At 29.2% G+C, this 22,532-nt stretch overlaps 1 protein-coding gene and 1 long non-coding RNA gene across 4 annotated transcripts; one reads left to right on the top strand and one right to left on the bottom strand.

The window, feature by feature from the left end:
* Positions 1-1,110: 1,110 nt before the first annotated feature.
* PAP16 (purple acid phosphatase 16) lies at positions 1,111-18,936 on the top strand. 2 transcript variants are annotated; one of them, XM_020346695.3, is made up of 5 exons: positions 1,111-1,469; positions 13,658-13,882; positions 15,074-15,344; positions 15,759-15,927; positions 18,587-18,936. In XM_020346695.3, the coding sequence occupies exons 1-5, from the start codon at positions 1,220-1,222 to the stop codon at positions 18,794-18,796; spliced, it is 1,125 nt and encodes a 374-aa protein (XP_020202284.1). In that variant the 5' UTR covers positions 1,111-1,219; the 3' UTR covers positions 18,797-18,936. The 2 variants fall into 2 exon arrangements, with proteins under 2 accessions (XP_020202284.1, XP_020202283.1); XM_020346694.3 differs by lacking the exon at positions 1,111-1,469 and adding an exon at positions 10,599-10,953.
* On the bottom strand, positions 7,336-10,819 carry LOC114915103 (uncharacterized). 2 transcript variants are annotated; one of them, XR_014428152.1, is made up of 3 exons: positions 10,686-10,819; positions 10,482-10,605; positions 7,336-8,531 (listed from the first exon to the last, which is right to left on the bottom strand). It is a non-coding gene; the product is annotated as an uncharacterized LOC114915103 (long non-coding RNA). The 2 variants fall into 2 exon arrangements; XR_003802977.2 differs by lacking the exon at positions 7,336-8,531 and having other exon boundaries at positions 10,333-10,605.
* Positions 18,937-22,532: the final 3,596 nt, after the last annotated feature.

The raw sequence follows: 22,532 nt of genomic DNA, 5'->3' as shown, positions 1-22,532 counted from the left end.
AGAGACCGATTACGAACTTATTATATTTCCGTGACATTATAAATTGATTTTTTTTAAGTGAACCGACCCCCTTAAAAAATAGGTTAAATTTTTAAAATTATATTAAAAATATATATCTAGCTCAATTTTTTTTACAATTAGTTCTAGTTTTTTTAAAATGGTCCAGTACAGTTTTAAATCCAGTTCGGTTCTTTTGATTTTTTTGAACACCCCTACATTTGTGTACTCAATCATATATATATATATATATATATATATATATATATATATATATATATATATAATCAGACTATATATTAGAGCATATCATGCATGAATATCAAGGCATATATATAAAGATTTTTATAATGAAAATATGAATTTATAATAAATTCCCATTAATATGGAACGATAAAGTTTGAAGTTTTGAAATAACAAAAAATTTAAATTTCAAGAACTAGAATAACTCTTTTACTCCCTCATTTTGGTACTAGCAAAAAACTGAGACCAAGGGCAAAAAGTTTGAGCAAAGCAACATTAGTCCAACGAAGGTTCAACCTCAATTGCATTTGATTCATTAGAGGATTTTATACATTAATTTGAATTAATGAAACGAAATATCAAATAATTTTTAAATTTTCTAAATACTTACAAATTTAATTTATTCATTAAGAACTTTAAATTCAACGGTTGAATTATTGAAATTTGCTATATAACATGAATTAATGAATGAAGTAAGTCTAGTTAGACTTATTTCTAGAATAAACGGATCCCTTCTCTATATATTAAACCTATAAGTTTTTTAAAAATTTAAAAATCATATTTTACATCAAATTTTTATAATCGAATCATTAAGTAAAAAGTTCTTAATGCATAAATGAAGTTTATAAATTTTTATTTTTTTAAAAATTTATAAACTTAATCTATACATTAAAAATATTTTAACAATTGAATCCCTATAATAAATATATCCCTCGTCATATATATATATATAAAAGCTTAAGTAAATTTATATTTAAAGTAAATAATCCTTCCCTCCCTCCCCCCTCTCTCTCTATATATATATATATATATATATATATATATATATATATATATATATATATATATATATATATATATATATACTCCCACAGCTTAGAATTTGAGTATTGGTCACGGATTGTAGTATTGATTTCTCTTGCTTTCATTTATCATCCGTTAGAAGTTAGAACACAGTGAACTTAGAAGCAACCGGTGGATGACGGTTTTAGCGCTCCTTTTTCTCTTTATCCTCTCGACCGTTGGATCATCCGGCCACCGGGCATCAACCGTGGAATGCAGATCAACAGCGGCGGCGAGGCAGATTGGGATGCGGGCAGGTGCACCTTTGAAGATGGCTGTGTTCGCGGACCTGCACTTTGGAGAGGCTGCATCCACAGAGTGGGGCCCACTACAAGACGTAAACTCCACTAGGGTCATGAACACCGTCCTTCACAATGAAGCTCCAGGTATCTTCTTAAATTCATCATATCATCAAAATCAATCATTTACCTATAACTCTCACCTACCTCAATCATAACGAAAATTCATATTCAGATTACCTCTTTAAAATTATTTTCATCCATTAAATTATACTCAATATTTTCTTTTTCTTTTTCTTTGTTTCTTTGGGTGATACTAAGCTATCCTTGTAAATTAAGGTGTTTTGATAATTCTCTTTCATATAGAGTTATATACTTTACATTCATATAATTTTCTCTTCACATTTGAACCACTTTTTTTTTATTTTTTTATGACACATTAGTTATTTAATTGAAGTGTGAAAATACAATTTAAAACCTATAATATGTGAAGTGAAAAAATATTTGTAATTCTAATTTGTTTCAATATAATGTGAAAGGTCTTACTTCTATCTTGTTTTATTTTGTTTATTTACTGGTTTCAAATGTTCATAATATTTTTAATCAATTACTTGATACAAATATAAAATTATAACATGACAAAAAAATTAAATAAAGAATTAATTATTATTAATTTAAAAATTGACAATTCTAAAACTCATCAAATTTATGTGAATATTATAGAATTTCTCTATTTTTTTTTACACTCTCAAAGTAATATTTTTATATCGTTAATAATCGGTATTTTTTGCATCAAATTTTTCAAATGGATTCTTAACAAGTTATGTCATGTCAAACTTATAGATGTATCTCATTGGTAAGTTTTTTTATTTTTTTTATTTTTTTAATAATTTCCTAATATAAACTTCTTGAAGATAACAAAGGAATATGCCATGTGCCAAGAATGGAATGGAATATCGAATATGCCAACGTAAGGTTTCTTTCTTGTAGATAAAATGTAATATGCCAATGTATGGTTTTATACAGTGTTTTAAAACCCGGACCGACCCGGCCGGTCGGACCGGTTGGACCGGGAACCGGTGGTCCAGCCGGTCCGAATTTGAAGTTGGATCGGTTATGCAGTCGACCCGTTTCAAGCCGGATTGAACCGGTCAATTTTCCGGTTCAACCGGTGAACCGGTAGGTCAAACCGTTCAACCACTTTTTTTTTTTTATAAAATTTTTTAAGGGACCATAAATCACAAAAATAATAATGAAAATTGAATCTCTTAATGAAAAAGCAAGGAGTCTTATTAAATATAATAATGACTACTTGTTCTAATATATTTGTTTGCAATATATACAACTTAAATAACTTTTATAGTATATTATTAATTTTAAATTATATATTTAATAATTCAATATCTATGTAAATATTACATATATTATTTTGTGATATTAATTGCAAGCATATTATATATGTACATATTATTTATATTTTTAATTTGTATTAATATACCGTTTAACATGTAATTTTTTTATGTATTTTTTTACAAAATAAAAATAAAAATAATTTTAAATAAGATAGAAAATTTTAAATTTAAAATAAGATATGAATTTATTAAAATTTATAAGTATAAATATATTTAATATGAATATTTTTTAATAAAAATAAATAAAAATCGAGTCATGCGGTTCAATCAGTGACCCACCGGTTCAACCTTTGACCCACTGACCCAATACCTTAACCGGTTCGATGACCGGTCCGATTTTTAAAACTATGATTTTATACTTTTGTTATTAACGTCCTAATTGAATACCATGGAAATGAGGATATCTTTCTTTCCTTCCTTTTCGCGATTCTTGTGCCATTGATTGGGTGCTATTTTAAAATGAAGCGCAAATTACTATTTTGTCTCAAATTAACTGTTATTTTAGTTTTTAAAGGTAATATTAATTATATTTTTTATTTATATTCTTAATACTATTTATTAGAAAAATTGTTGTTGTATTATATCATTTATAAAAGATATAAATAAATTAAAGTAAAAATAACATCTATAAAAAATGATCATATAAAAAGTAAGGACTAAAAAATATAGTTTCAATTTTAGAAGAATGAAAAATAAAAAATATTTTACAAAGATTAAAGATATGTATTTAAATTTAAATTTTAATTGTTGTATCATTTAAATATTCAAAAATAATTATTTATTATAAATCATAACTATATAAAATTAAAAAAATGATGGTAAAGAAATATGCTTTTTATTTTTTCTTATTTTTTATGAATAAATATAAATATTAAAATATCAAAGAATCTAAAAAATACCCGAGGTGTACTTCAAATTTGAATGTAAAATGAATCTTCGATTTTGGCGTAATTAACGTATTAAAACCAACACTTATATATTAAAATACAAATTTTTATATTATGTAAGGTTGTTTCTAGTGATTTGGACAGAAGTTCGATATTGCAACCAATTAATTTATTAGAAACCAAATTGAGATCAAAATTAAAAGTGGGACTAAATTGAAACAAACAATTATTATAAGGGACCAAAATATATTTTTAGCCTTTTTTATATTTAGATCAATTTAATTCTTAAAAAAAAAAAGCATTCATTTTCAATTTTGTAGCATGGTTTCAAATCGATTTTTGACTAATTTATGATGTAAATCTTGTAACAATAGATTTACATATATGAAGATTATAAAATTCAATTGTTGTTTGAACCTTAAAGAGTTATAAATACAATAAAAACTGTGTGTAAAATATATCTCACAGGCAACTAGAAAATAATATGAAATTAATTTTTTGAATTGCTTTTTGTACACATGTTAATGAGACTTTCACCATGTTTATGAAACTTTTTGCCTAAACTTTAACTACTTTTATTAGTTTTTATACAAGTGAATCTAGTTAGATAATTTTCAAGTCTTGAATTGATCAAAAAGAAATTCAAAATTGTGTTTCAAAATTGTAAATAATCGTTATTTTGAAAAGACTATATCAACCCAAATTTATGAAATACGGAAATAAAGTTGATATTTTAAAAGATAGAGAATCAAAATGAATATTAAAAAATAGATAAAAGATTAAAAATATATTTTAACACTTTTTTAATATTTTGTCTTCACTTTTTTGGAACTATAAAATTATAGTATTAAACAGAAAAAAATCATTTTATGTCTCTACATATTTATTTAAAAAACAAATTTACAAATAAAATAAAATATAAGGCTTTATAATATAAAACTAAAAATACAAATAATATGATTTACATAACACTGAGTTCGTTGTATTTAGAAATTTAAAAGTTTGGAGTAGTTATAAGAGTTAATGATCTTCAAAAGGTGAAAAAAATTACATAATTAATATATATATATATATTATATAATTACTCTAAATATATATTGTATATTTTTATTTTATTTTTTAAATAAATATACAGAAGGAAGAAATGTTTGGTTCTACTAACAAGTATGAGTGATACTAAGAAAATCTCAATTCTTGCATAATATTAAAAAAAACAAAAGTATGAGTGATACTAACAAAATCTCAATTCTTGCATGGTATTAAAAAAATAAAAATATGAGTGGAAAGAAGTTAGGCCATTGGGTTAGAAGTTCTGACCTAATTCGATCCTATCGGATTTGAGTTAGGTTGAATTAACAAAAATTTACTTGTTACGATTATAAAGAAAATTTGGTTTAATCCAATTACAATATGACTAATTATAGGTCAATTTGTGATGAGTTGAATTGACTCATGGATTGATTCACTTAGTACATTTTTATTTTATTTCATTTTATTTTTTGATTTCTAAATGCTTATTTATATGATTATACATTATATTATTGAATAAATTTTGTACATATTAATTGTAAATTATGATAATTAATATTAGTTTTATATTATTTATCAATATTTATATAAAACTTTGCTATTATTTAATATTATAAGTTAATTATAGTTGATGTCTATTTTTTTTACTATTTTTTTTATAATATAGTTATAATTCTAAAATATAAGATGAGATTATAATAGGTATTTTTTTTATAAAGTTCAATAAATTATTTTTATTTTTATTTTTTACTTTTTTTTTTTAATTTCAGTGAACTAACATTTAACCCACAAACCTATAATGGATAAAGTCGAATTAAGTTTTTTTATGCTCACAAAACATGAGCCGAGTTAAATTGGCCTAGTTATTGCCAAACTAATAGTGGATCAAACCAAACCTAAGGGTGTAAGTAGGTTGTGTTGGATTGAGTTTGAATGAATTTGTTACTCAACCTGATCAAAATTGAATAAGTTGGATTAAATCAAATTTATGTATTTATTTTTCAAAATCCAATCCAACCCAACCCAATCACAAATAGGTTGAATTGAGTTAGATTAATCGAGTCAACATAATTAAATTTATTTATTTTTATAAAAAATTAAATATTTTATGATATATGTAAATAATTTGATATCTTATTTAATGTACTGATAAAAAAAATGATGCAAACTATATTTTAAAATATTTTTTTGTTTGCTACATTGTTATTAGCTCAAACAACTCATATCAATACAAAATAAAATTTAAAATAAATATGTTGTATTATTACAATGTTATCAACTCAAAAACGCAATATTTATTACTAAACAAAAGTGATACAAAGTATTGTCGTGAATAAGAAATCACACTAACTTATAATAATAATAATAATAATAATAATAATAATAATAATAATAATAATATATAACTAGGTTTATAATGATCCGATATATCACTACATTAACTACTGTACAACTGTTGCATAGTGAAAGGTTAAATAACATACATCAGAATTGGAGTTTATATTACAACTAGTATTTGGTATCCAATATATACATCATATATACAAAATATAGTATCAATTGCAAAATAAAACCTAAGTACCAATCAATGACTATACAAAACCTGACTACATAGGAGTAACTTACAACTAGGGATGGCAACGAGGCGGGTTGGGTACAGGTTTCATGATACCCATTCCCGCGAGTCAAACTCATCTCCATCAGGTATTGGATATACCCGTACCCGTACCCGTACCCATCAAATTTTTTTATTTTTTATTTTTTTGTAAAAAAAATGATACTTTTAAATTATCTTTTTTATTATATTATAATTATAATTATGTTATTTCTCTATATCATATTATAATAAATAATCACACATAAAAAATATTAAAATTCTTTAATATAATTAAATTGAAAGTGAGTATTAAATTAAAAATGGGAACGGGGACGAGTACGGGTACGGGGCAAGTAAGTACATACCCGTACCCGTACCCGATTTAATATATCATGTTTTACCCGTACCTGGTCAAACCGGGTATTTCCCGTCAAAGTCGAGACGGGTTCGGGTATTACCCGCAGGTACGGATATATTTGTCATCCCAACTTACAATCAAAACTAGCCACCTCTACCATGACTATGCTCTAACTGCACAAGTCATCCTACTAATTTTGTTTTATTCCTATATCAAGTATAATCATCGCAGTTCCCACCACAATGGAAACATAAGGTAAGCTAGTGAAAGAAATTCAACATACAACTCATTAAACATCATCATATTAAAACATTTTATCTTACAATAGGGTAACATCATAATCATCATATCAATTGGACATCACACATCATATTCATCACATTAAATAATTCAACTTACAATAAGACATAATTCACATAATGACTTAACAATTCACAACATATTCCTTAATCAACATACACACATGTGCATCATCTAATGCACCATCTTGCATATCAATTATAGAAATCTCCTACATCTTAGGTTAAGTAGTTTAAGTGACTTGACCCTACCGAATCATAGCGGTTGGTATAATACCAGAATCAACAACTAACATTGAGACCATAAACAACAACTAATACAAGGCTAGAAATAATGGCTAGCATAAGTTAGATTAATTTCTTAGGTTTCACCACTTAAACAATGAAATATGGTACTATGTTAGGATAAAACAATTTGGGTATGAGCCTATCATGACATTAGTCTGCAACATTAAGTCACCTATGGGATTAACCCACTGGTTACCCTCCAAATACCATAAGCCTCTGATACTAGGTTAGAGACTTCACTGACCTGGTACTTTACTCAATTGGTCATTTTATACACACGTGTCTCGACCTTACCCACACGAATACCACATAAATCCTAAAAGAGACAACTGAAAAATAATTTACCCATTTAAAGGCCAACTTACCTATTAAAGGGTTCAATCAGGCTCTTAAATCATCACAACATATATCCGAACAATGGGATATTAAGTTCAAAAACATCTTTAACTCCCATCTAATTTCTATCTATTGTAGCTAAGATATGTGTCTAACCTTCATATATATAGCTTAACAACTTATTCATCTTTCAACATTCAACTTAACAACCTTTTCAACATAAAACACATACAACATTCAACTTTCAACATTAACACGTTAACTTAAACAACATAGCAACATACACCTTTACCACATTTACGTCTTAAGCAACCATAACATAAATCAACATAAGTAACTGAAACAACTTAAAATTGCACAACATATTTAACTCATAACATTTTGCCACACCATTTATACAACTTATTCATCATAAATCAACTATAAAACATTCAACCACCAACTATTCATCATACAACTTAGTTATCCTTAATCAACTTAAAAACACCATTAAAATGCAACTTCAAATCATCCAGCTTGCGCCTAGCGCCACTCACTATGCGTCTAACATTACTAAGGCAAGGAGTTCTCTACCTCGCTCAAGCCTAATGCTACACAACCCACGCTCGGTGTGGCTAAGGCAGAGGTCCTTGGGACCTCATGCCTAGCGTGGTAAAACACCACACCCAACTCCATCTCAAGCAGAGAGTCTTTACCTGAGTCTTGTTTATTATCATCACCACAACTCCTAGCAAAATCCTGACAAAAAGCTTTGGCTTGGCCATGCTGAGTGCCACACAACCTTGGGCCCAATGCCACCAAGTTAAAGAACCCTTAAGGCATCCATACCTAGCGCCATTCAATCACGCTCGATGAGGTTCCGACCCAAGACGAGTCTCTTTCTTCATGCTTGGTGCCACCAATACTACGTCCAACATGACCGAGATAGAGACCTCTCCTTTAGAACCACATTTGGCACCTTGAAGGCGTGCCCAACACGATATCAGATTCTGTACTACAGAACCTGATTTTGCACAATACCTGAACATCAGAAAGTTTCCACAACATGCAACACCTCAAATAACATCTATAAAACACATACAACATAAATTCATCATAAAAAACAACATGCTACTGAAATGATTAGCAATCAATCATGAACCTCCATGAACATCTTAAAATCTCAAAACCCATGAAAAACCCCTTTCAACTTCATCGTAACTCAATCAACAGAAATAAACAATTCATTATAGTAATCACAACTCTATAATACGCCCTAAATTCGAATCACTACTTCCCTTACCTCTTGGATACTCAAATCCATAAGAGGAGAAGAGAAGAAACTCTCTACGACATCTACTCGAACCCTCCTAGGGATGGCAAAAATACCCGCACCCGCGGGTATCTGTGGATAAAACCCGCTACGGATAATAAATGGATAGACTAATTGGGTACCCGCAGATAATGGGGACGGATAATTTTTTACCCGTTTATAAATGGGGCGGGGGCGAGTATGATGATATCCATACCCGCGGGTACCCGTTTAATATTATTTCTTAAATATCCTAATTATCCTTGTACCACATAACCTTAAAACTTCACTCTCTCATCTTATTTTCTTACAAAAGTGAGGTTGATGAAGTTACCGACATGTGTTAAGCATGTTATAGAATTATGTTGGATGTAATTTGATTAATTTTCTAGCTTTGATTGAACCAATAAGATTTATGTATTTTAAGTTATTTACTTTCATTTGGAATTATGAGATTGAATTATTGTAGCTTTGTGATGAAACTTTAACTTATTTGTGAGATTGATGTATTTTAAGTTATTGATTATCTTGAATTTTTATTATTATTTCAACAAAATTAACGTTAAATAAAAGTTCAAAATTAACATTGAATTTTTATTTTTAATATTTCAATGACATTAAAATATAAACTTAAAATTATTTGTAATATAATTTTTTAATTTCTTAAAAATTTTATAAATATTCATGGATATCCGTGGATATCTGTGGGTATTCAAGAAATTCATGGATACCCGCTTAATGGATACCCGCGCGGATATGAGGTGGGTATGTGGCCAATTTTCATTCAGCGGGGCGGGGGCATGTTTACTATTACCCGCCCCCATAGGGCCCCATTGCCATCCCTAAACCCTCCACCTTCACAAGCTAAGATTCCAACCCACAACCCACTTGAATTCAGTTATGAAGAAGAGTAGAAAAGAAATTCAAGTAAGGAAGAAGAAACAAAAGGATCTCTTTCTAGCTTCTCTATAGAGTTATAGAAAACATAAGTTATGCGCTTCCTTTAAAAAAATTTCCTTTTGCACCTTCTCTAAGTTGACTCAGATCAATGTAGTCTTAGAATCTCTTAGTCCAAGAATTCTCGATAACAATTATCAAATCAAGCAACAAAACTATGAGATGAAAATATTACAAAGTTAGGTTGAGTCACACTCTTAGAATAGTGGATTTAAGCCTAACTCAACCCTACAAAACTGGCTTGTAAGGTAAGGATTGCTTTCCACTTATATACTATTTAATTGCCTAATCTCTAATCGATGTGAGACTTGGGTTTTTCCCAATACAACCCCTCACGTCCAGTACTATTAGGCTTGGTACGTGGATAAATGGTGGGTGACCCTTTTTTAATGATCTAAGATTGGCGAGACTTGAGTTTAAATGGCTCTGATACCATCTTAGAATAGTAAATTTAAGTCTAATTCAACCCTACAAAATCGGTTACTTTCCACTTATATACTATTTAATTGCCTAATCTCTAGTCAATGTGGGACTTGAGTTTTTCCCAATACACAAATTAAAAAAAAACACAAAACACATTATTTAATCCATTCGGTACAAAGATTTGATCCAGATTGAATTAGACTCCAATACTAAAAAAAAAAAAATCAACTCAAACTCATTAAACATGTTATCCAGTTACATCTCTAACGATTACAAACTTACCCAGTTTGACATCCATGCGTAAAGAAATGCGTCAGCAACCATGCGCCGACGGCACAGGAGTGGTAAAAAGCAGGGCATTTCTGTCATTTCGCTCTTATCCAAAATTCCCTTCAACCAACCTCACCTGCAACAACGTAACGCACTCATAAATATGCAACGCACCCTTTCCTTCACACAACAATGGAAACTCACTGTGGTGCTCACTGGAGTGCGTTTTTTCCCCTACTCTTTCTCTCTCTCTTCTCCACCGTCGGATCATCGTCCCACGCTGCTCCAGCATCGTCCGCCATACGATTCAGACTGGCGCCAGGGGCCGCGGAGAGGCAGGTTCCGATGCGGGCGGGTGCACCCTTCAAGATTGCGGTGTTCGCGGACCTGCATTTTGGGGAGAACGCGTGGACCGAGTGGGGCCCACGCCAAGACGTAAATTCCATCAGGGTCATGAATACGGTGCTCCATCACGAAAATCCAGGTCAAGTTTCATTGCTTCTAACTTCTAACTTACTACGTGGTTAATGGTTCCTCCCTCATAAATTCTTTTACAAGCCTTAAAATAAAATAATAAATAGATGAATGAGAAAAATAATCTTAAAATTAATGTTTTTATTAAAAATATACAACATAATAATAACTTTTAAAAAAATGTAATGATGAGTATAAATAAAAATAGATAATTAATATTACATTAAAAAAATTAAAATAATACTCTTGTGTCTCATAATAATGACAATTTTAATATTTAAAAAATATTTGAAAATGAATTAAGTTATCATTTTTTAATTTATTATTAATTAATTTTTTTTCTTCTAATTTTCCTCCTAATAGAAGCTAACTAATTTAATAAAATTGTATTTTATATATTTATTGTCATTTTTAATATTTATATAAAAACTTTAAATTATAATAATTGTGAAAAGATGGAAGTACTTATTTTAAAATTTAGTTTTTCCTTAAATACAACATTTATTATGAGAGAAATTATCTCATTACATATATGTTAATTCTTATTAGAGCATCACAATACAAGTTGTTTGACTACTTATTTTACTTTATTAAGTTCTTCATTATCACATTACTTCTAACTAATCCATTTAATTTTCACTCTAATACAAAATCTTATATTAAAAAAAATCTTTATTCACAAATATTTTTCTCACTTCAATATGTCATATTCTCTTTTTGCACTAATATACACACAAAATGATAAACAACTATGTTTATCCTATTTTAATATTATAGAGAGAATAAGAGATGCATGTTAATAATCCTCTCATATAATAAGGGATGTAAACCATGCTTGCACATGAAACTTACTAAAATACACTCATTTATAGAAAAAAAAAAAAAAAAACGTATTAGCAAATTATAAATTTAGTTTTCTTAAAATACACCAAAATTAAAATTTGTAGGTTTTAGAAGTAATATGTTAATAAATTATAACATTAATTTTTTAAAATAAATTAAAATATAACTCCTTAAATAAAATCAAGTATCTTTCTCCCTGATAAAAGTGGGTATAGGCTGAAATATACGAAATTATTGTGGTTGGAGAATTGAAGTCTTTCATGGGAGTTGGTTGCAAGTACAGCCTCGTTTTATTAGAAATAATATAACGTAAACTCTGAGAGCAGTGTTTTTCAAAACCCAATCTGAAAACCAAAAACTGATCCAAAAATTGAAAACTGATGAACAAATTGAATACATGCTGTTTGGTTCAATTTTTTGTTTTATCAAAACCCTCGGATTATAAAATCAAGTCAAATCAAATCCAATTGCAACTTATATATGAATATATTCTTTTTTCTCAAATATATGTAGGGTGAGAAAGAAAGAAAAAAACAAACTTACACATTCATTTTTTTTTTTCTAGTTAACGTTAATATAATTTATGTTTATTGTTCTTCCCAACCAACCAAAAATACTAGAAATGTTATACTTAACTTATATATCAAGAAAATTAATTAAATGAGTTAATCATCTATACACTGTCAGTGTAAAGTTTTTTTACGCCGACAACCAATTATATCTCTTAATTGTGTCATGTGACACAATTAAGAGATATAATTAGTTGTCAGTGTAAAATTTTTTTACACCGGAAGTGTATAGATGATTAACTCTAATTAAATAATCAATAAATCATGTTTTAGGAATAGGCAAAATTTATTCCATGAATTTTGTTTTTTAAGTAGGAAATAGAAAATTAAAGCTTTATAGCATATGTCTTTTACGGTCACACTTGATAATGAATCAAGATTATATATTATTATCAAACTCATTAATGTGGTAATATAGAAAATTATGATTTATTTATAATATAATATTATATTTTAGTTGATTTTTTAAATAATATATTTTTAAAACTTTAAAAATTAAATCAAACTAAGTTCTAAAAGACGAGTTTGATTCGATTGAAATTTCGTTATACATTCAGACTGAATCACATTTAGTTTCTTTTGTTTGATTCCGATAACTTTTAAATAAAAATCGAATTAAAGCGAACACTAACGCGAAGCATATAGGAATAAACTACTATTCTATTTTAGTAAGATTGGGTTGGAGAGAAGAAAGAAAAAGGTAGAAATAAAATACTGTGAAAAAAAGGGATAAATGTGATAAATATTCTATTTTAAAACTAAAGTATCTCTTAACTGAAAATTAAGAATTAATCCTCCGAGTTACTAAGATTCATTTGAAGAGTGGACTCCTCTCATCTTTTCGACACAAATTGATCAGAAATCGAACTCCTTTTTACATCCTTGAGGGCCAAACTATCTACCAACTATATCACACTTTTCTGGTATAACAATAGCATAATTTAACAAATATAATATGAATATTTGTTAAACATATGTTCCTTGCTAATATGTGATCAGGTAATAGCCAATAAGTCTAAGACAGAAGAAATAAAAAGACAGTTCTCATGCTCAGATAGTTACATAAATAGCAAGGGATAGGAACTCAGAAATTGTAAGCTTACATCGATTTATTTTTATTTTTTTCTAACGGCATGGAGGTATAACGAATTTTTTCATAAGACATGAAATTTAACCAAATTTATGAATGCCATTGAAAAGAAATACTACATATACTTCATTGAGGCAATGGATAATTTTCTTTTGAAGTGTCATGATCTTCAAATTCCATTCAAAATACTAATGATGTTAACTGTATGACAGATTTTGTAATATATCTCGGTGATGTCATCACGGCTAACAATATAATGATTGCAAATGCAAGCTTGTATTGGGATCAGGCAATCTCCCCAACAAGAAATAGAGGCATACCGTGGGCCAGTGTATTTGGAAACCATGATGATGCTGCATTTGAGTGGCCATTAGAGTGGTTCTCTGCACCTGGAATTCCTCCAATTCACTGCCCTCAAACTGCAACTTCTTATTCAGGTACCAAGTATTACAGTAATAGATGTGAAGGATGTAATTGTTATGGTTACGTATATTTTGCTTTTGGAATGGAGTAGAAGATTTAGTCAGAGAATAGAAGATACCTCATTTTTTGATGCATTCCTTATTAGGAAAAACTCAAGTCCCACGTCGACTAGAGATTAGGCAATTAAATAATATATAAGTGGAAAACAATCCTCACTTTATAAGCTGGTTTTGTAGGGTTGAGTTAGATTTAAATTCACTATTCTAAGATGGTATCAAAGTCATTTAGATCTACTTTAAATGAGACACCTACCATTGATACATATGTCATGGGCATGAAGAGATGTATTCAAGTCCCGTAAAGTTAAAAAGAGGGCCACCTATTCTAAGATTCTTGGCAGCAGGTTGTCAATTAATTGCTTGATTGCGAAAGCTTCCAAGAATATTTTTATGATCAGCTTTTTCGAAACCAATGAAAATGTTTTCTACTATAATTACTTCCTTCATCAAACAATGAACATAGATAGTTGGAGATCTCATGGCGACTAATGATATTGTCACATTAAAGTATGTATGTGGAGATATTTATAACCTTACAAGTCAATTTTGTAAAGTTGAATTAAATACTAGCTGATTTTTATAAGATTTAGTTAAGCCCAAATCTACTTTCTTAAAATTGTATTAAAAGCTTATTCTAGTGATTATTATTGGACTTGTCATGCCACTTGCTATTGGACTATTATTAAATTATCTATAGATGTTCAATTCTACAAACTTCACACTAGAGATATCTAGTTCTCGATTCTCATCTACTAGTGGTATGACCATATTAGAGTTTATAAACTTTACAAGCCAATATCTATCACTCTTGGGACGAATGCAGTAGAGGTACGTAGTTGAGCTAGTTGAGAACTGAAGTTGGGGGAGATTTATGAAGAAGCAAGTGGTAAACCTCGTGTACACGGATCAAGAGTTAAAAAACCTATTCATTGAAATGGATTTCAATTGCTATTAGTTATCGTGCCTATTTTGGAACATAAGGTCTTTTTCTATTTCACTTATATTATTGTATTATAGTCCTTTTCAACATGGAACTTTTATCTTGTATTTGCTGAGTATACTTTTCGCTTCATTATATCTCTCACACTCTTCTCATAAGAAAAGTGTTTGAAATATCTTCAGTGAAAGTTATATTTTAAATTCCAGGAGAAGAATGTAGCTTCAAAGGAACAGGACGATTGGGCCTAATGACAAATGAGATCAAGAACAATGGATCATTTTCTAGCTATGGCCCTAGAAATCTTTGGCCAAGTGTATCCAACTATGTCCTTGAAGTTTCATCACCAGATGATCAGCAATCACCAGTGGCTTTCCTTTACTTCCTCGATTCTGGTGGTGGTTCCTATCCAGAAGTCATATCTAGTAGCCAGGTAGAATGGTTTAGGCAGAAAGCTGAAGAAATTAACCCTGACTCAAGGTAGAATGAGAATGCTTTAAACCAGAAGTTATTTTGCTTTTAAAGTTAAACGCATCCAACAGCAAGAAAGTTTTATATAAATCAACTTCTTAATAAACACTCGAGAGAAGAAAACGAGGTGAAATAAATCAAACTTCTCTCACTAGTGAATGTAACGAAACTTCTCTCACATTTCCTAGAAGCTTTCTCATGAATCTTCTCCAAAAGTTGAAGGGTATAACTTGAATTTAACACGAGAGAAGTTTGGTTCATTTTTGCCCCATGTTTCTTCTTCTTCTTTAAGTGCTTATACAGAAGTTTATCCAAACTAGGCCTTTGTTGATTTCTTATGCGTTATTCAATTAAGCAAGTAAAACATGTTGGAAAAAAAAAGTGTTTTCTTGCTTAATCCAAACAAAACATATTGCATGACAGGGTTCCGGAGATTGTTTTCTGGCATATTCCAAGTACAGCTTATAAGGTGGTGGCTCCAAAATCTGGCATAGAAAAGCCTTGCGTAGGTTCAATCAACAAGGAAGATGTTGCTGCTCAAGAAGTTGAAACCGGTATCATGGATCTTCTTGCGAACAGAACTTCTGTCCAGGTAAAGTCAAAGCCAGCCTCCTATATTTGTCATATCCTCAAGAACTATCTGCAGAACAAAAATCAAATCCACAAGACCCCACTTGTTAGGTTTGAAGTTTGAACCACCAGATGTGTTTGTTTGATGACTAAGTTTTGATTTCCATGATGGATGCAAGGAAACTGTTTGTTTGTCAAATGTATTTATTGGGAAATTGTGTGAAGCATGAAGGTTTTAAAAAGAGATTTTCAAAGTATTTTATCAGTGTGTTAGACCCTTATAATTCTGTTAGAGATTTAGGAAAGATGGGGATATAGTAATGAGTTTGTACTCAGACACTTAATGACTAGGTTTCTTCTCACCCATGGATATAGATGAAGGCTGTTGTCTAAAACATATTTGATGCACCTTCTGTTTGATTATTGATTTTACTTTGTGGTAGGTATTTTTAAAGATGTGGTAGTATCAATTAATTAACTTGAATGCCTAGGTGGCCATCGTAAGTGTACTGCATAACTAGAACTAGGAGGGGAGTTGGATCCTACTTTGACATCAATAGAAAAATGGTCTTATTTGTGAAAAATATGCTAGTTACCCCTCTCTACAAAACACACATCACATCTTTAGAAGATTTAAAGAGTTGATGTGTGCAGAAATGAGCGATATGACAGTAGTTATAATCAGATATTGAAGTTAGGTAGACATAAGGTGATTTGTGATATATAAGATCTGTTTTGGTGAGTTCAGCTGTTTTACCAGTTCAAACTCAAATGCTTGATGTCGTTGTGACAATTAAGTTTTGGGAAGTGGTAGGGAAAGCTTGTGCACATAAAAATTAGAGAGCTATATGGATTGAACCTTTACATTTATTTATTTATTTTTTATATCTTACCCTTTTGTTCTCTATTATTAAAAAAAAATATTTTACACATGTTAAGAAAATTAATTAGTTATCTGTATTAAATTTTACTAATCTCACAATATTTTTTTAAAATTATTTTTATTATAAATGTTAAAGGAAATAATATAACCGTGAAAGATCATACACTAAAGGAAGAATATTTTAGGAAGAGTATCATTAAATAAAATAAAATATTTGAAATTTACTTATATTTTTAAGAAAAAATGTGTGATATTTTTGCTTATAATAAATAACAGAGAGAGTAACTAAAAGAGTGCATAGATCAAGATAAAACTCGTGGAAGCGTTTGAATGATCATTTTCTTCAAATTTTTCATCGGAAGTTTTAGGCCGATGGTTATTTCATTGATGCATTTTCCAAGACTTTTTAAACACTTAAGAGTAACTAAAAGAGTGCATAGATCAAGATAAAACTCGTGGAAGCGTTTGAATGATCATTTTCTTCAAATTTTTCATCGGAAGTTTTAGGCCGATGGTTATTTCATTGATGCATTTTCCAAGACTTTTTAAACACTTAAGAGTAACTAAAAGAGTGCATAGATCAAGATAAAACTCGTGGAAGCGTTTGAATGATCATTTTCTTCAAATTTTTCATTGGAAGTTTTAGGCCGTTGGTTATTTCATTGATGCATTTTCCAAGACTTTTTAAACACTTAGAAAATTGGGCTTAGTGATTGTATGTTTTTTTCCCATTTTATAAAACTCTACAAGTAGAATGCAATAAGTTGAGTAACCTCTTTTTGGAGCATTAAATATTAGGTTTGGAGTTGTAGTTTTGTGTTGTACTTTTTAGCTTCACTATTGAAATTGTGAATTCTCACTTATTTGTTAACGGAGACAGCTGAATTATAATAAGGCACGTCAATACTCTATTTTTTTTTGGCATGATCTTTTATTTTACTTTATTTTGGACGTGGAAACTCATCAATAAGGTTGGGAAGCTTTACTTCGATGGTTGGTTATAAATTTATAATATTTTTTGTACCATTTGATCATCCTTAAATTTGAGAAACTATACTAGATTTTTTTAATTTGTACTTTCACCTTTAGTCTCAAACTGTTCATTTGTTTGTGAACGTGATGTGAAACACAGTGTGTGCATCTAACATGTTTGATTGTCTGGGTAGTTAGGACTTGCGGTTGAGTTTTACATAGATTTACAGTTTCTATAATTTTATAAATTTTACCTTTTATTCTAATTGAAAACGCTCCATTTCGGTCCCTATACATTTTTTTTCTTTAAACTCCTGTTGTGCATTGATATAGGAGCTAAAAAAAAACTTACAAAACTATGAAGACAAAAAAAGAAGAGTATATATAAAAATCAAAATAAAACACTTTTAATTATAAAAGTTAAAAAATAGAATTCACGAAACTATTGGGATTTGGGACTAAAAAAAAAGTATTTAAACAGTTTTACATTTGTATGTTGATCCATAACCAACATAAAAGAAGAGGAGTACTCTTTGGAATTTGAAGGAAAAAAGTTTCAACTTTCACCCCATCTTTTCCCTAAATTTTCACTTGTTGCATGCATGTTGTAAAAGCAAAATGTATAGGTAAAGAATCCGGTTGTTCTTGTTTTGTCTCCCCTTGCTGCGGCTTGAGATTTTCATATTTCACCATCATCTGGGTACTCTTAAAATCCTCCAAAGTTTATATGGGATTTATAGGCATTGAATATTGAATGTATAATGGATTTGCTTTGATGGACACACGTGACATTTTTTCAAAGCTGTTTTCCTTTTCATAACCGCAGGCAATTTTTGTTGGACATAACCATGGATTGGACTGGTGTTGCCCATACAAGAAGCTATGGTTATGCTATGCTAGGCACACTGGTTATGGTGGTTATGGAGATTGGCCTAGAGGAGCACGGATTCTAGAGATCACTCAGACACCCTTTTCTCTTCAATCTTGGATAAGGATGGAGGATGGCCATGTGCACAGTAAAATTGTCTTGAGTTGAAAATCATGCAAGTTTAGACAATTCCTAAATGAGCAAAGATGAGTACCCATACTCGTAGAACAATTTGTATAATATCATCTTTTGTATTTATCTCTTTTTATAATTAATAAATATAATTATTAATGGTTGAGATTTTTTCACTGTCATAATTAAATATTTTAAACTCTACAATTTTCTATTTTATTTATAAGTTTGGTTAAATGTTACTTATGTAAAAAAAAAAAAAGCAAATTATATTTGGAGGAAATGATGTTTATTTATTCGCTTAATCATAATTTGTTGTTTGTTTTACCCAATTAGAAGTTAATTATTTTTAGTATTTAAGCACTTGTCATAACATTTTCAATGTGTGCAAAATTGAGTTTATAATTCAAGTATTTCAAATCAGTTTTTGCCCCTTTTATATGTGTGAACTAACAGATTTTCTTATTTTAATTTGTTATTTTTGTGTTTAGTCAACATGATATCAAAAGTTTCATTGATCTTTAAGATTCTGTGAGAAAGAAAAAGAAAACACAAAGAAAAAACCAGCAAGAAAACCAATATAAACAAAACCTTAAAACATAAAAATGACTTTCAACAATAGTTCTTTATCCCCACCTCCTATATTTGCAGGTCAAAACTATCACTTGTGGATTGTGAAAATGATAACTTATCTTAGAGCTCAAAGTTTGTAGTTATAGTGGAAAATGAGAGTAATCATTTTCTCCATTAATAGAAAACCCAATAATCTATTTTCAAACCCTTTTTTCTTCTCCTTTATTTTATATGTATATACTAGCATGTGGGATAGAGAGTTTCACAAGACACACTTAGCTTGATCATCTATTTTTCCAAGAGATCTTCTACTTGGTTCTTCAACTCATAGCTTAGCTAGAGCCACTTTATTAAGAGTTATTGACACTGACCATGTACCTAGAACCAAGTCAATACCAAACTCCACTTGTCTCTTAAGAGGTAACTCTAGAACTTCATCTAGGAACACCTTAGGAAAATCCATAACCACCTTAATAGCTCCCTATCTACACTTAGAGTGGAGAAAACCACATAACACTAAGTTCTCTCATTCAAGAAATCATCCATCTGTTTTATAGAAACTAACCCATCTTTCTCAATCTCCAGAAAAATCAACTCCTTCTTAACACAATCTATCAAAAATGTCATTAGTAGACAAACAATCCACCCCTAGGATCACCTCTAGATCAACCAAAGGTTGTAACGCCTTGTCGTATTAATATTAATCTTAGTGATATACATACATATATATATATATATATATATATATATATAATATTTGTAGCTAGAAAACACATGTATAATAATAATATTATACCTCATACCATACCATAAATATTTACTACTACGTGCGTAGTTGCTTACTTTTACATATATATTACATATTTTTGGAAACATTTACAATACGTGCCTATTTACATAATCTAGTTTCTTTTTCTATTTCTAATATAATATTTACATGGGTGGTTGAAAAAAATTTACAATTGGGTTCACATGGTTAGCGGGCGGTAAAAAGAAAGTGACTATTATGGGGCCGTCGATCACGGTAGGGACTTCTTGGTTTGGAGAAAAGGTAAAACTCGACACTGCTACTCCATTAAATGTGACTGCATTTGCTACCGCATCAACACTCCACGTAGTCCTAGAAATTACTGAAGGAAAAGGAGCTGGGATCGCTGGAACATCCATCTCTATTTATTTAATTATTTTTATGATTATATTACACAAGAAACATAAGGAGTGAGAACAATTTTCAAATAAATAATTTTAATCACATAATATGCGTAGCAATAATTAATACAAAAAAAATATAATATATTAATGATGATTAACATTAAAATTTGAATTATACTTGTAGTGACTAGTCAAGATAAATGAGCATTATCATAATATCAACCAATAAAAGGATATTTCACCTTAATCAACAATAAGATATTTCACCTTCATTTCTTACTCATTTAAATCCCCAAGGTCAAACTTCCAGCTACAAATAATTCAAATTTTATCTTCTATGGCCATAGAATAATATTTATCTTTAAAACGAGTCAAAGATATTTTAATATAATTATATTATAATCAATCATAAAAATAATCACGCTAAATATATTTGAGAATTTATCATTATTTAAGCTTTAAATAAATGACATATACATAAATAAAATATATTAAGAGTACTAATTAATTAAATGACAATGATAATCATTATAAAATAATTAAACAATATAAAATATGAACATATTAATAATTATTATGGATAACAATAATCATAGGTTAAGCAAATAAATGAGGTTAGGGACACCTCACTAGATAAATGTACAAAGAAAATAACATAAATAAATAAACATAATAGTAGATAAAATTTTAAGGAAACAAAGTTCTCCTCCCCCTTACCTTGGAATGTAGATTTATCAAGATTTTATTTTCTATCTTCTCTTCCTTCTCTCTTTCTCTCTTCTCTCTTTTTTTTTTCTCTACATCCGTTACTTTGTGCCTCTCAATTTACTGCAATTGAGGCCTATTTATAGGTAAATGAGAGCTCACTCAGTTCACTGATTTGAGATAACATTCTTATCCCCGTAATAATTTAGTGTACTTGCCTATATACGTAATCAGATGAGGTGAGGTAATTCTTATTTTTATCTCTGTGCTGCTCAGTAAATTCTTATCTCTGGGCTGTGCAAATTCCTTATTTCTGTGCCACGTAAATGCTTACGTTACTTTGCCACGTAAATGCTTATAGCACATGCTCATTACTTTGCCACGTAACTGCATATATATTATTTTATATACATAACATTGAAATCCGCTACATACATAACATTGAAATCTGCTGCACATTCACAATTATAACTTGTAGCACATTCTTTTTTTCCTAATAAACTATTGCAAATATATATATATATATATATACGTTACATAGCATTGAAATCCGCTGTACATTCCCAATTATTGCATATATATATATATTTAGTTTACTAAATATAAATAAAAATAGCCTACTAGTATCTACCTATTCATTTTAAATATACAAACTAAAATTTTAAGAGTTTGATTAAAAACAATAATAATAATAATAAAATTATGAATATTAGATGATTCTATTTTATTAATTAGATCATAATAATTATGTAATTAGGAATAAATATTTTATAATTTTATTTCAATAAAAATTTGATATATATATTTATTCTCTATTATACACACACACACACACACACACACACACACATATATATATATATATATATATATATATTTATATATATTATAATAACTAAAAATTTCAATTACTATTTTAAGAAGAGTACACTTAATAATAATATTGAAAATATTGTTATCTAAAAATTTAAGACATTACAATTCTCTCCTACTTACAGAAATTTCGTCCTCGAAATTTTTTTATTGCTTAAAATAAATAAGGATAGTTTTTTCTAATTCTTTCTTCCAATTCCCACGTAGCATCTTCAGTAACATCATTCCAGATGACTTTTACCAGTGAAATCTGTTTGCCTCTCAACTGCTTGATCCTCCTGTCTGCGATCTATATAGGCATTGTTTCAAATGTAAGGTTATCCTTTAACTGTACTGTATCAAGCATTATTACATGAGATGGATCAGAAATATATTTTCTTAACTGAGACACATGAAAAACATTGTGAAGATTAGAAAGAAAAGGAGGTAGAGAAATTTGGTAAGCAATAGGACCTATTTTTCTAAGGAT

Source organism: Cajanus cajan, chromosome 7 (assembly GCF_000230855.2).
Source record: "Cajanus cajan strain Asha chromosome 7, NIPB_CcT2T_4, whole genome shotgun sequence".
NCBI lineage: Eukaryota > Viridiplantae > Streptophyta > Magnoliopsida > Fabales > Fabaceae > Cajanus > Cajanus cajan.
The sequence above is the reverse complement of the archived record's forward strand: the minus strand, read 5'-3'. Positions and strand labels throughout refer to the sequence as shown.